Source organism: Alternaria novae-zelandiae (assembly GCF_023758075.1).
Source record: "Alternaria novae-zelandiae strain BMP 2774 chromosome Unknown scaffold_18, whole genome shotgun sequence".
Taxonomy (NCBI): domain Eukaryota; kingdom Fungi; phylum Ascomycota; class Dothideomycetes; order Pleosporales; family Pleosporaceae; genus Alternaria; species Alternaria novae-zelandiae.
Window position 1 is genome coordinate 393,932 of NW_026056978.1, and position 14,144 is coordinate 408,075.

General features: G+C 53.1%; 3 protein-coding genes across 3 annotated transcripts; 2 read left to right on the forward strand and 1 right to left on the reverse strand.

The window, feature by feature from the left end:
* Positions 1-110: 110 nt before the first annotated feature.
* J4E88_008228 (uncharacterized protein) lies at positions 111-4,471 on the forward strand (the record flags this gene model as incomplete). Its single annotated transcript, XM_049401839.1, has 8 exons — positions 111-129; positions 177-315; positions 437-722; positions 777-1,003; positions 1,179-1,219; positions 1,273-2,195; positions 2,249-2,352; positions 2,887-4,471. The coding sequence occupies 8 exons, from the start codon at positions 111-113 to the stop codon at positions 4,469-4,471; spliced, it is 3,324 nt and encodes a 1,107-aa protein (XP_049252377.1).
* Positions 4,472-5,377: 906 nt separating this feature from the next.
* J4E88_008229 (uncharacterized protein) lies at positions 5,378-6,004 on the reverse strand (the record flags this gene model as incomplete). The annotated part of the gene is made up of 1 exon (XM_049401840.1): positions 5,378-6,004. One exon carries the CDS (start codon positions 6,002-6,004, stop codon positions 5,378-5,380), a length of 627 nt encoding a protein of 208 aa, XP_049252378.1.
* A 1,565-nt stretch (positions 6,005-7,569) lies between these two features.
* On the forward strand, positions 7,570-14,128 carry J4E88_008230 (uncharacterized protein; the record flags this gene model as incomplete). Its single annotated transcript, XM_049401841.1, has 2 exons — positions 7,570-13,796; positions 13,861-14,128. The coding sequence occupies 2 exons, from the start codon at positions 7,570-7,572 to the stop codon at positions 14,126-14,128; spliced, it is 6,495 nt and encodes a 2,164-aa protein (XP_049252379.1).
* Between the last annotated feature and the right edge of the window lie 16 nt (positions 14,129-14,144).

Sequence of the window (14,144 nt, forward strand, 5' to 3'; positions counted from 1 at the left end):
TTGACGGTGCACCACTGGACATAATTGCCAATGTTATGCGATTCAACCACGATCTTGTTTGCCTCAAGGACGCGGGTCGCTGGTGTAATGTAGTTGCGGTTGCTGCAGCCATGCAAGCAGATCCAGGACGTAGGTAAACCGATACTCCAATCCCAACATTATGCTAACCAGAACAGAGAGCCCAATAGGCTGGGACACCGAGCCACCAAGCGGCGTGCAAGCCTCCGGACCCTGCGATTTGTGTTTCATCAAAAATCTGCAGAAGCAGGCTGGCAGTCCGTACTACGACGGACCTCAGATTCGAGAGAGTTCCTTGTACGAGTCAAAGACATCAAGCTGTGGTGTGACGGGCTACCCATTGTCTATCTCGTCTTTACCCTTCCCGCAGTGAGCATACATATATATATGTTCGCAGCTCCACACTAACTCTATACAGGCTTCCAGTCGCTAGTCCCACACCGACATCGACGGTCTGCAGTGGCAAGGAATACGACATCCAGACCGGCGATGACTGCTACAAGATATCCAAGTCTCAAGGCATAGGGACTGCCTGGCTGCTTTCAGACAATTCTCTCACTGCCTACTGCGCCAATTTTCCACAAAATGGCAAACTGTGCATCAAGAACACATGCAAAGTCTATACAGTACAGCCTGCCGATACCTGCGAGATCATGGCTAGCTCCAATAATATCACCATCGCGCAGTTGAAGGCCTGGAATCCGGTAGGTGCACAGTGCGCAGATCTCGCTTCTTTACCATTATTCTGACACTCTCAGATCATTAACGCTGGCTGTCACAACTTATACAAGATGAACGGGACTTCTATTTGCGTGTCCAATCCTGGCGTAGCATATGTCACGCCCCCAGCTATGCCTCCTCTGGCGCCAAGCACAGCCGTCAGCGCAGCACCCGTGCCTACCAATGCGAAGGACGAATCGAATCGACAATGTGGGCAGTGGTATAATGTTGAGAGCGGAGACTATTGCAACCTCGTGACACTGAGGTATGCGATAGCACTAGCTGATTTCGCATTTCTGAACCCATCCATCAACGCGAATTGCACCAATCTGCTGCTAGATATCAGCTATTGTGTAGCGCCAGTAGGAGACAGTGAGTGTACTGATACGCTAGATGATCGAAGTTTGCGGCTGACCAACTGAAGTTAACACCTACTCTAGACGACCTGGCTACCATACTCCCGGTCCTTCGGGAGTACCATGTAAGTACTTCACTTGGCACTCTATGCGTCGCATACTGATTGTGACCCTCCAGTCACCAAAGTCACGTTTACGCCCACTAAGCCCGCTACGATAACACCCTCGCCCACGCAGCTGAGCCTTGCGCTTGATACAAGAGACGATTGCTACCAGTATTTCGAGGCATCACAAATGGAAAGCGACATAACAGGAACTCTTTATCGTCACCAATGCGATTTGGCTGCAGATATCTACGGTGTAGAGATGTCCGAACTGCTCACCTGGAATCCCTCACTCGGGAACGACACCGAAGCGCCTACTTGCAGCTTCGAGCCTGGAGTCCGCTATTGTGGAAGGTTCTACTTCGAGCCCCCAAAGGCCGAGCCCGAAGTAGGCCCATCGCTGGAATTTCCGATCAGAGAAGGGTATGATACGAACTGCACTGAGTTCAGGGACGTGTCTAAGGATTTCACTTGCGAGGATGTTCTGGCTTTGTTCGATCTCACCTTGGCTCAATTCTTCAAGATGAATCCGGCCGTAGGCTCAACGTGTGCGAATCTTTGGACCGAAACGGCATATTGCGTCAAGTCGCCCAGTGCCCCACCGCCCACTACGAGCGTCACTTCGACCTCCGTTGCCCCGAGCAGTACAGTTCCACCAGGACCTGGGGCACCAACGCACACTGGACAGCCTACAAACTGTGTTCGATGGCACATCGTCGAGAAAGGTGATGATTGCTCGATTCTTGCAAACAAATACTTCATCACCTTGGAGCAATTTTATGCCTGGAATCCCGCCGTGTCGAATGATTGCCGCGACAACTTCTGGCAGGGATCGGCATATTGTGTGGGCACTTCGGATTCGATCAGCGTGAGCAGATCGGTTCCCCCGCCGTCGCCTACTCCCAGTCCTTTCGTCATACCAACGCCAAATCAAGCAAACAACGCGATCAAAGAATGCAACAAGGCTGCTCAGGCGCAAGAAGGAGACTGGTGTGCTGTAAGTCCACGTTATCCGGTTCTGCGTCGCTTCAAGACTGACTCTAATCATAGTTGTTTGCTGAACGAAACGGAATCACCGACGCGCAACTATATGCGTGGAATGCAGCCTTGGATAATGGCAATGGTTGTGGCACTTCTTTTTGGAAGGATTACTGGTACTGTGTCGGTGTAGTCGCGTAAACAGACATGTACAAACGCGATGTGCTACACTCGTCTCTTGTAATGTTGTTCTTGGGGCAACGTTGAGCTGTCTGCGCAGACAATGCGCTTCATGGTAGCCAGAGATCATACCTCATTACGCCTCACATATATATCGGAAGGGCTGGTACCGCCAAATGAAGCCTCCCATTTCCACAATTTTATTTCCTCGGACAAGTTGAAAATGACGGTATTGTGTTGGTGTCGGACGATTCTTGTCGGCCATCGCTTGTTCAGTAGTGATTATCGCACTGGACTGTTGTATATGAAGCCCCGTCTTCTTGAAATGGAATACACGTGCCCTGTGACTATCTTTGGAGGCCTACACGTTAGCATCTTTGGAATCACTCGCCGCGCTTGCGCAACATAACCTTGCATCATCATAGCTTGGTGTGATTGCGCTGCAGCGAACGGGCAGACCGTTAGTCTGTTCCAAGGTTCAGAAACCCTGCTAGCGCCTCGGTACTCCCGCGTACTTATGTACTCAACAGCGTTCCCGCAACGATGGTGCGCTCACTCCCCTACCTCAGTCGCGTCATGGACAAACTACCACAAGAGCTGATCAACCGCATTGTGTATTTCGCAGAGCGGTACCCAGACCAGGAAGAGTGGGCTTCCGCGATAGGACAATCTTTCGAGCCCGATGGTTCGCCATCTCAATTTCCTCGCCTCGCGATCCTCAATCGCACTTGGAAGGAAGCAGTTGAGACCATTACATTTAACCGTCTCGGCATCAAAAGCGATGAGCTGGAATCGCTCCAGTCCATCGTAACAGGAAATCGCCGCAACTATCTTTCCTGGATCAGTTTCAGGGCGGAATTGCCAACATATTCGGAAGAAGCATACGAACACAAAGAATCACGACTTGATCAACATGCCAACAACGAGGCATTTACAAAAGCTATAAGCGAACTTTTCACGGTGCTGCGAACTTGGGAAGACAACGGTGTGAAGAATGGAGTGCGGCTTATAATTGCGGGAGCTACGTGCCCGACCGACGCTCGGGAAGTGGATGAGTTCGAGATTGAGCATGGTCTGAGCAGAGATATTCAATCCGCTCGTTGGGCAGAGTCGTACCTGCGCCTTGTTGAACCCCAAAACCTGCCTACATTGTCTAATCTGCAGCACCTCACTATCGAGCGCACCGGCGTGCGAAGCCTTGCACCAAGCGTTGCACCAGATCTAGCAGTGGCAATGCCAGAGCTCAGGACAGTGGACTGGGAGTTTCCAGACTACGAGGCTGGTTCTGACGCGGGGTCGGACCAGGACTCGTTGGATTCAGACTATGATCCAGAGTGGGAACCGGCGACATCTCCCAAGGCGCGCGGTGAGGCGCGCGCCGAATTTGCTAATAAGCTCTCGCCGACACATTTCCGCTCACTCCATTCTGCCAACATTGTCTTTGTACACTGCACTCCTTTAGATCAGAGGTATACAGTTCCGAGCATTGTGCCAGAAGGCTACACATACGACCCGTTCAGTTCATCAATCCGAACCTTCTCACAATGTCTTACAACCCTTACCCTGAGTGCGCACGTCGACCCCACGCTATTCTGGCCATCAGACGAAAACGCGACGCCACCGTCTTGGCCACACCTGAAGTCCTTCGACATCACGTTTGACATGGTCGCTCCATCAGGCAAATGGTACTTCACTGGTGCAACACCGGCCGACGACCCCCACGACGACCCCGGGCGCGGCATTGTCGGGAGTGTCGATACGCGCGAGTTCAGCTGGCATGACTTCCGGCAGCACCCCGACCCAGAAACCTTTGATCCTTTTCTCGGCGCGCTCGCAAAAGCCGTTGATTGCATGCCTGTTCTTGAGTCCTTCATGCTTACGTCTGAGATGACGGGTAAGACGGGGAGACTGCACATTTCGTATCACGCGCCGGGCCAGAAAGCGGAGTGGGGTGATGAAGGACCGGAGGACGAACAGCACAGGAGAATTTACTACGCTTGTGAGACGGGAGTATGGGTGCCAGAGCCAAAGACCTCTGAAGGACTGAAACGCGCAGGAATGCAAAAGTATGGCGGGGAGGTTATCGAGCGATACGTGGGCAGTCAGTACTATTGAAAGGGATTAGATTGACTACGCATGGAAGAACATACCCCATTCGAGGCAAAAGCTATACACCCATGTCTACAAAGACCAATTTTTGAATACGCTAAGAAGGTTACATTGCTTGACAACCTACACAGTGAAGCTCTTGTAGCGATTTTGACTTCAGAGTGCCTGTTCAGTTTGTCCCTTCTATGGGATGGACGTCTAGACGTGGCTATGGGTTGATTTCATGTAGTGGCGGGCTATCTGTCGTTGATATATCATTCTCTTTCCCATTCCTTCACATACGACCACAGGTAAAGGAGTACACTGGATCCCGTTTGCTCTCCACACGTTAAGCCTTTGACCGGCAAACTAGTAGCTTGATGGGTGACCGCAAGCGAATAATTGCTGTTGTATGTTTTTGCTCTTTTATGCCCCAGATCTGAAATGGCGACTCTCGAACTCACAGCTCTCTTTTTGCTCGAATGTGGTAGGCGGGCGTGTAGTGCGGAACATCACGGTCGGTCAAAGCACACTAATGGAGTTGCGAGTCGAATAAGCTGCGCAGTTGATTTGAGTTTCATGTGTACTCTATGATACATGTTAACTAAGGTTGTGACAAAGTCCTAACGGTGGGTGTGTAGGGCTCGTTTGAACTACATGCGTAGATAGCGCTGTAGGCTGCGGCAAATATGGCAGTAGTGAAGAGCTTTCTTGCGATATATGCCCAAACCAAACGTTGTTTGTTATTGAGGTCGACGTACGCTCGGGCGGCATGTCGTCGCTGTACAGTCGTGGGTTTGAAGACCTCTGCCGTCACGTCCGCACCACCAACGTGCGGGTGTCGTGGAATCGCTAGCTCGTGCTAGAGAAGCAGCTGTCTCGGCTTGGGAGTTTGTGTGGCTATCCATAGAGTAGCTCTTGCTGCATGTGTCCTCAAGTCTCTCCCTTCTTCTCTCCCTGCGCATCGAAGCCGAGGCCCTCTAGTTGGCGTATGAGCTCGTTGATCTTGATGACCTTCTCGAACTGCTCCGGTAGCAGCTTGTCGCCCTTGTCCTTCTTGTCCTTTAAATCCCTGGCCTGCCTCAGCTTCTTGGTGAGCTTCTTCGCTTCCTTTTCCTTCTCAACCTCAGGGTCGACAACCTTCTCAGCCTCGGGCTTCGCGACCTCCTTCTCTTTAATCTCAGCCGGTTTGCCTGCTTCTTTGGGCTCAGCAGAAGCTTCCTTGTCCTCATCTTTCCCATCACCCGCAGCGGCGGCTGCCTTCTTTCTAGCTTCCCTCCGCTTGGCGTTCTTATTCGCAGCTGGACTCGATATGCTAGTGGGCTCCTCACTCTTCACCGCCTCGGCACCTGGCACACCGGCCTTTCCTCTGTTGCGGAAGCCCTCAGCAGTGCGGTTCTTGTAGAGTTCGACATCTTCGGGTGGGCGGTAGCCTGGGCGGACTCGGATTTCTTTGCGCAGGGTGCCGTCGGGACGGACGGATGCGGGGATATGGCGTTCGCCGGATGCGGAAGTGGTGATGCCGGCTTTGGAGATTGCGGGAGTCTCTACTGAAGGCATTGTGTCGGTCGCGCCTGCGATGAGGTGGAGTGGAGGTAGGGTGCGCCAGAGGATGTCAGGCAGTCGCAACGGGCCGGGGCACACCAATTGTCCAGGTGAGACCTCGCCAGGTCTTTGCAGGCGTCTGCGAGGAGATTTGAGGAGTTATCGGTGCGTGTCGCAGAGGTTGAGCTGGTAGCGGTGGTGGGGTTGGAAACAAAGTTCACGTCAAAGCGGAAGGCACGACGGGCCAATTAGCGCAGCGCAAATCCCCGTGACGCGAGAGCTTGAATCTTGTCGACGAACCTCAGCCTTTGACATCGCCAGTGAAGCACCACCACATCCCTCTCCGCAGTCAACCCAGCCCTCTCGACACCTCCAAAATGTCTGGCGTAAGTGAATTGATCGGATAACGACTTTGAATGTCCGCTAATGGTCCCGCGCAGATGATCGGCACCGTCTACAAGCAAGTCTCTCCTCGCGCACACCTTCGATCGAACGAGACTAACCATCGCCTGCAGCGCGGTCCTCCGCAGCAATACCACCATGCTGTTCGCCGTCTTCGGCTCCGCCTTCGGTCTCCAACTGTAAGCGACGGCATCCGGAAGAGGAACCTGGGGAAAGGAGAGAGGCTGATAGCAGTACAGGGCGTTCGACACAGGCTCAGAAAAGATCTGGGACGGTCTCAACCGCGGCGTACGTCAGATTATTATTGTGGACATGGCATTCGCTAATACAAGTAACAGCGCCAATGGAAGGACATTAAGCAGCGATACATGGAGGCCGCCGAGGACGACGAGTAGGACTTCAGCCATACCTCAGTTCGAACACGAAATAGACACTTTCTTACGGTTCTTTGGAGCGGACACTGTACATTGTGGTGTATACTACAGCATGCGAAATACCAAGGCGCGATGTGGCCTACATCCCATACATGAAGCCCGTCGACATGATTGCGTTTGATGGTGTCTTATGGAAGTTCTGACTTGTGACAAAAGTTTGGTGCATGTCGAATAGATGGTTCTAGCATACAGACAGATTAGGGCTGCATCAAACAGACCAAATGCTGCAACCAGTACATGGAGGACCATAATCAGACTGTCTCGAACAAGGAACAGAATGAACATGTGCAGCGAATAACTGGTGTCTTTCCATGTATCAGCAAGTGACAGAACACTCCAAGACATTGATTGCCTTTGTAGACGGGCGGGGTTTGTAGTTGCTGCTTGGTGGCGTCGCGCCTGCCTCGGGGGTCCGCGCTGTTTCACGAGATGATGCTCGCAATGACATAGTAGCGCGCATCTTACACCTGCACCTGCTGCTTTCTCTTACCACACCGAGCCTTCCACCAACCCACCTGCACCTGCTGCTTTCTCTTACCACACCGAGCCTTCCACCAACCCAAGACTCACCCCGGTGGCTGGCCCACAAAACCAGCACTTCGTACTACGTTTGCGTTGTTGACAACGTTATAGTGTATCTCAGACCCAAGCACTTTTTACCGCAAGCAACCTCACCATTAAAGTTCCGTTATTCCCCCCGCCCACCACTCGCGTCCCCCACCATCCCGCCGCGAAAGCTGCACCATGAACATGTCCTTGCACGAGCAAGAACTATGCCGACACCTGCGCGAACTCCCACGACGACACAACTACCGCTTCGAACTCGCCGCTGACCGAGAGCTGCGCGAGATTCTCTTCCGCTCTCTTGCTGGCCGCCCCGAATTCCTAGCGCACTTCTTCCCCAATGGGCTTCCGACGGATGCGGAGAAGCCCTGGAGTCTGCGCGACGCCCAGGGTGCCGTAGAAGGCGCCGAATACACACCAGCCGCGAGAGGAAAGCCATGCGGGCATATATTCAAGAACGGCGAGGCTACATACCGGTGTAAGACGTGCAGCGCCGACGACACCTGCGTGCTGTGCGCCCGCTGCTTTGACGCTTCCGACCATGAGGGGCACCAGGTCTTTGTCAGCGTCTCGCCCGGCAACTCTGGCTGCTGCGACTGCGGAGACGACGAGGCCTGGATACGACCGGTACACTGCAACATACACTCGATCGACCCTGAGCGCGAGTCCAAGGCTGCAGGCAAGGCGAGAGAGGGTTCTATGCTGCCAGACGAACTCGCAGAGACCATTCGCACCACTATTGCGCGGACCCTCGACTACCTCATCGACGTCTTCTCCTGCTCCCCGGAGCAACTGCGCCACCCCAAGTCGGAAGAGTCGATCCTCGAAGACGAGCGCAAGTCGCGCCTTACCTCACGATGGTACGAGCTGGGTGACGAGACAGAGGAATGCGACGAGTTCTGCCTAGTACTGTGGAACGATGAGAAACACACAGTCAACGACGTCAGAGATCAGGTCGCTCGTGCCTGCAAACAGAAGCTGGCGTTCGGCCTCGCAAAGGCCTATGAGATCAATGATGTTGGCCGGAGTGCCATAGTCTACAGGACCGACTTGAAAGACCTCCTTCGTATGGCCAAGATTATCGAAGAGATCAAGCTCACCGTCACCATTCGATCCGCGAGAGACACGTTCCGAGAGCAGATGGGTGGTGTACTCATTGAGTGGATACAGGATATTGCAGGCTGCAGTGTCGGCGAAGATAACCAAATACTTCGCCGCACTGTTTGTGAGGAGCTCCTCAAGCCATGGCGCATTGGCAGCGAAGCATCAAATCAAAGTATCGGCAAGAACGGTCTGGATGATCACGAGATGGAAGACAAGGAAGCTGAAATGGATGGCTTCTTCAACGGCATGCTATTACAGCGACGAGCTCGCATCATCCGGGTCCAGCGACAGCGAACCGCCGATACCAACGACGACACCACAGCCTCTGACGATGACGATGACGACGACGGCGGACCTGCAGCAGACACCCAAGATGATATGGACATTGATATGGACATTGACGAGGTTGGCGCTCAGGACAATGACGGCGACGTGGAGATGGAGGCATATGAAAGCGCAGACGAGGCACTTGAAGTATCTGAAGCCACAATGGCGGGCTACCCTGCTCCTCCACCACCGCCGCCACCACCTGCACATCCGCGGCGTGCTCAGCTTGAGCAGAGTGTCACGCCGGCCGAGTCAGATAGTGAGCCTATGGTTGGCGCACCGTCTCTCAGCCATGCTGAGCCGATACTGCCGGTTCCAGAGACGCCCCACACTCGATCACTACCACTACGGCCAGCACGGCCAGCCAAATACTGGTTAGAACGGCCTGAAAGCTACGGTAAGAAGCCCGGAACGCCACCTCACGAAGACCTCTGGCAACGTCTGAGGCTTGATCACTTGATATTGTATGATTTGCGCATGTGGAAGCAATTGCGCATCGGTATCCGCGATGTCTTCATCAGCACCGTGGTCACCATTCCTGAGTTCAAGCGCCTCTTAGGGCTACGCTTTGCTGGCGTCTATACTGCTCTCGCACAACTTTACCTCATTGCCGACCGTGAGCCTGACCACTCCATCATCAACCTTTCTCTGCAGATGTTGACAACTCCGTCTATTACGTCCGAGGTTGTCGAACGTGGCAACTTCCTTACAAACCTCATGGCTATTCTCTACACCTTCTTGACTACCCGTCAGGTCGGTTACCCTTCAAACGTCGACCCCAAAGCGACACTAGCTTTCGAACAAGGGGCTGTGACTAATCGTCGAATGTATCACTTCTTCCTCGATATGAAGTACCTTCTGGGCTCTGAATTCGTCCAGGAGAGAATCCGAGAAGAGCCACGGTACCTCTTACAGTTCTTAGACCTTGTGAAGCTTCACCAAGGTATCTGTCCTAATGTTCGCCAAGTGGGCGAGCATCTTGAGTTTGAGTCGGAGGCATGGATCAGCGCTTCTCTGATCACCCGAGAAATCAACAAGTTGTGTAGACACTTTGCAGAGTCGTTTGCCTGGAGCCGCGATCAGGACCCGTCCAACATCCAGCGTGCTATTCGTGCAGCCGCCAAGGTAGCCATCATCAATTCTCTAGGCGCTGAACGTAGACGCTTTGATCAGACCGAGCTCAAGGAAGAGACTAGATTCAAGACGTTGGAAGTCTTTGAATTTGACGCCGAACCCTCTACCTTCTATGGGCCATCGTACAAGGTTGTCGATTACGTTGTCGCGACGCAGCCCATGAGCTTCCACCACGCACTTCATTACACTCTATCATGGCTCATTGATCGAGCGCGGAGCATGGACCGGAACGACATCTTGCGCTTGCTTCTATTCTCACCCAGCGAACTGCAGATGGACTTCAACCCGGCGATGGTGTCCATTCCTGTGCATCAACCCGAGGAGTACCTATTAGCCATGTTCGACTTTCCCCTCCGAGTGTGCTCATGGCTGGCTCAGATGCGTGCAGGCATTTGGGTCAGGAACGGCATCACACTACGACATCAGATGACACAGTATCGAAGCGTATCACAGAGAGACGTATCACACCAGCGAGACATCTTCCTCCTTCAGTCTGCACTCGTCCTTTGTGATCCGTCGGTCTTCCTCGCTTCGATGATTGACCGCTTCGGACTAAACGGATGGATGACTGGCAAGTATGAAGCCAGTCACCATGGTTTTGAGGACAGCCAAGCTATCGATGTGGTTGAGGACTTTGTGCATCTGCTCATCATCATTCTCAGCGAACGTACGTCGTTGATACCCGCGGAGGACAACGATGAGTCTCAACTTGCGTCCATGCGCAAGGACATTGCTCATGTATTGTGCTTCAAGCCGCTCTCTTTCTCCGACATGACCGCACGCCTGTCAGACCGGATTCAGAATATGGACGAGTTCCCAGCTGTCTTGTCTGAGATGACTAGATTTCGAGCACCGGAGGGATTATCTGATAGCGGGACTTTCGAACTGAAGGAAGAGTACATCGATTTGGTAGATCCTTACCTTCATCAGTACAGCCGCAACCAGAGAGAGGAAGCAGAGAACACATACAAGACCTACATGGCCAAGAAGACTGGAAAACAAGCTAGCGACATCGTCTATGAGCCGAAGCTCCGCCCGATTCCTTCAGGTCTGTTCCAAGACCTGTCGGCATTCACCAGAACACCGTTGTTTACGCAGATCATATACTACCTACTGGCATACGGGTTGAGGGCAGGATCGGCCACACCAAGCATACCAGCCACTCGCGTGGAGACATACATCCAGTTTGTCTTACAGCTCCTCCTTGTGGCTATCCTCGAGGACAAGAGTGGAGAGCATGGATGGTCTGAGAAGATGCCTGACTCTTTCGTCACATCAGTCTTGACCAAGAACGCGAATGTGGGCGTCAAAGACCACCCTACCGTTTTGTCGATCCTGAAGACCTTACAAGACAACGAAGCCTTCAAGGCATGCGAGCCCAAGATAAGCCTGATTCTTCACAGGCTCAAGCAACGCCAACAAGAATCCTTCATCATTGCAGCGGCAGCAATCAACATGCCAGCCGACAGGATGGATACTGCCTCACCCGCACCTCAGGACAAGGAACACAAAGAGCTCAAGAAGAAGCAAGCACTCGATCGACAGGCGAAAGTCATGGCAGCCTTCAAAGAGCAACAGGGCAAGTTCTTGGCCAACCAGGAGTTTGATTGGGGTAAAGATGACTTTTGCGACTTGGAAGATGAGACCGGCGGACTCGTTGAGCAGGAGAAGACCCTGAAATACCCCTCCGGCACATGTATATTGTGCCAGGAAGACTGCAACGAGCAGAAACTCTACGGTTCTTTTGGATACATTTCCGAAAGTAGGATCATGCGACAAACTCCTCTCGATGTTGAAGATTGGGAAGAATGGGTAGACGAAGTCGTGCAGACGCCGGTCAGTCTTGATCGATCTGCTGAAGACCTGCGCCCGTTCGGTGTGGCCGGCAAAAACCGACGCATGGTAGAGAAAGTCACTGCTTCAGGTGAGCGCGTTGCTAGTGAACGACAAGAACTAGGAAAAGGATTTCCTCCTCTTTCGGTTGCACCTGGTCCAGTCACTACTGGCTGCGGGCATATCATGCATTTCGCATGCTTTGAGGTATACTTGAATGCTACTCAGAGGCGTCATGTCAGTCAGATTGCGCGCAATCACCCCGAGCGGCCTGAGCTAAAGGAGTTTATGTGTCCCCTGTGCAAAGCCCTTGGAAACATCTTTTTGCCAATTATCTGGAAAGCAAAGAAGGTGTCTAGCACGGGTGTTCTTGAGACGGAGGAGCCATTCGATACCTGGCTGGAATCACAACTGGTCGCAACCCACAAGAGTCTGGAGAAGGGTCTGAAGGTTCCAGCAGATTTGTCTCACGACCAAAGGATGCTATACGAATACGCAGAACGGGACTTCATCCAGCCAATATCGAGCCGATTGCCCGATCTCCTGAAGCCCCCGCTACCTTCGACTGGCCTTACTCTGTCGCAACCAGGACAACTTGCACCTCGGTTCCAAGTCCCAGCTTTCCTCGGCGTGCAGCCTCCTGAGGCTGCCGAAGCTGGACTAGGGTCTTCTCAGAGCAGTCCAGCTCTCACACAGGATGTGCCAATGGGAGAACTGATCAAGATCTATCATAGGCTGAGAGAGACCTTAAAGGTCAACAACATTCACTCCTCGTTCGCATATCCGCATACACCCGCAGTGACAAACGACTTCACGCATACTGATGCGCTTGCACAAGCTCTTGGGTATTCTATCGCCGCCGCCGAGATTGCTCAGCGAGGCGTGCAGTCTGAATCAATGCGTGGGACGTTGATCGACAAGATCTCTCCGCAAGCGATCACCCATCTCCGGGTGTTCTCTGAGACCGTCTCGTCCTACATCGCCATCGGAAGCCTTCGCGGTCAGGGCCCAACCAAGACCACGGATGAGTTCTCGGAAAATCAGCGTCGCCAGTTCCGCCAGCTGTTGGTCGGACACCCAGGCATCTCTGACCCAGATGTACTGAGTTTCGATTTTAAGAGCATCGCACCGCTACTATGCCAAGATCCGTTCATCTTCCTCTCAGAGTGCGCGGTGGGTGTCGTGCCGGCAACCAATCTCGACATTCACCACATAATGCGGCTGTGTTACCTTGCTGAGATTGTTCGGGTAGTCTTTGTTTTCGCACTAGGTGCGAGGAAAGAGACGGAAAAGGAGATGGCAACGCGTTTAGAACCCATTGTGTCGTCCCCTGAGCGATTCATCAGTGACGAAAAAATCGGTAGTGGGTCCATGTCGACGCAGGACCAGGTGGACAACCTGCTCTTCTTTGTCAGTGCCGTCTACAACCTCTTCTACACGGACGACTCACCCGAATCGTTGGACGATAACATATTCGTTCCATCACAGTTCAGAGAGTTCAAATTCCTCGGCTCCATACAAACCATGGTTTCAACCTACGCTCTGCCTTTCGTCCGTAAAGCGGCTATCCTCATGCACGTGCGCTACGGCATCGACCTCCCACTCGTCCCCGCCGAACGCGCAGATGAGCCCGAACTCGCACGTCTCTCCTCCATCCTCCGACTACCATCCATTGACGAAATATTCGCTTCCTTCGGTAGCTTGACGTCATCAGCCTACACAACGCGCTCCATCGTAGGAGGTTGGCTCCGCCATTTCCGCCGGGCCGGCGGCAACACCCCGCGCAAGCCCAGAATCTCCCTCTCCCATCCCGCCATCTTCGAACTCGTCGGCCTACCCAAGAACTACGACACCCTAACCGACGAAGCGATACGCCGCCGCTGCCCCACAACAGGCAAAGAACTCACAGACCCCGCGCTCTGCCTTTTCTGCGGCGAGATCATGTGCAGCCAAGCCGTATGCTGCATGACGAATAAGAACCGTGGAGGCTGTAACCAGCATCTGGCCAAGTAAGTCTTTCCCCCACGGTCCCTACATCATTCAAGATCCCATACTAACGTCTTGTCCTTACAGATGCGGCGGCCAAATTGGCCTTTTTATACATATTCGTAAATGTATGATTCTCTTCCTCAATCTCGACCACGGTACCTGGCACGTCGCGCCTTACCTCGACAAGCACGGTGAAGTTGACCCCGCGCTGCGCCGTCACCACCAGCTCTTCTTGAACCAGAAGCGGTATGATGCGTTGCTGAGGAAGGTTTGGCTGGAAGGTGGAGTGCAGAGTCTGATTGCGAGGAGGTTGGAGGGCGATGTTAACAATGGGGGCTGGGAGAGCTTGTAGACTTCGGGGTCTGTTT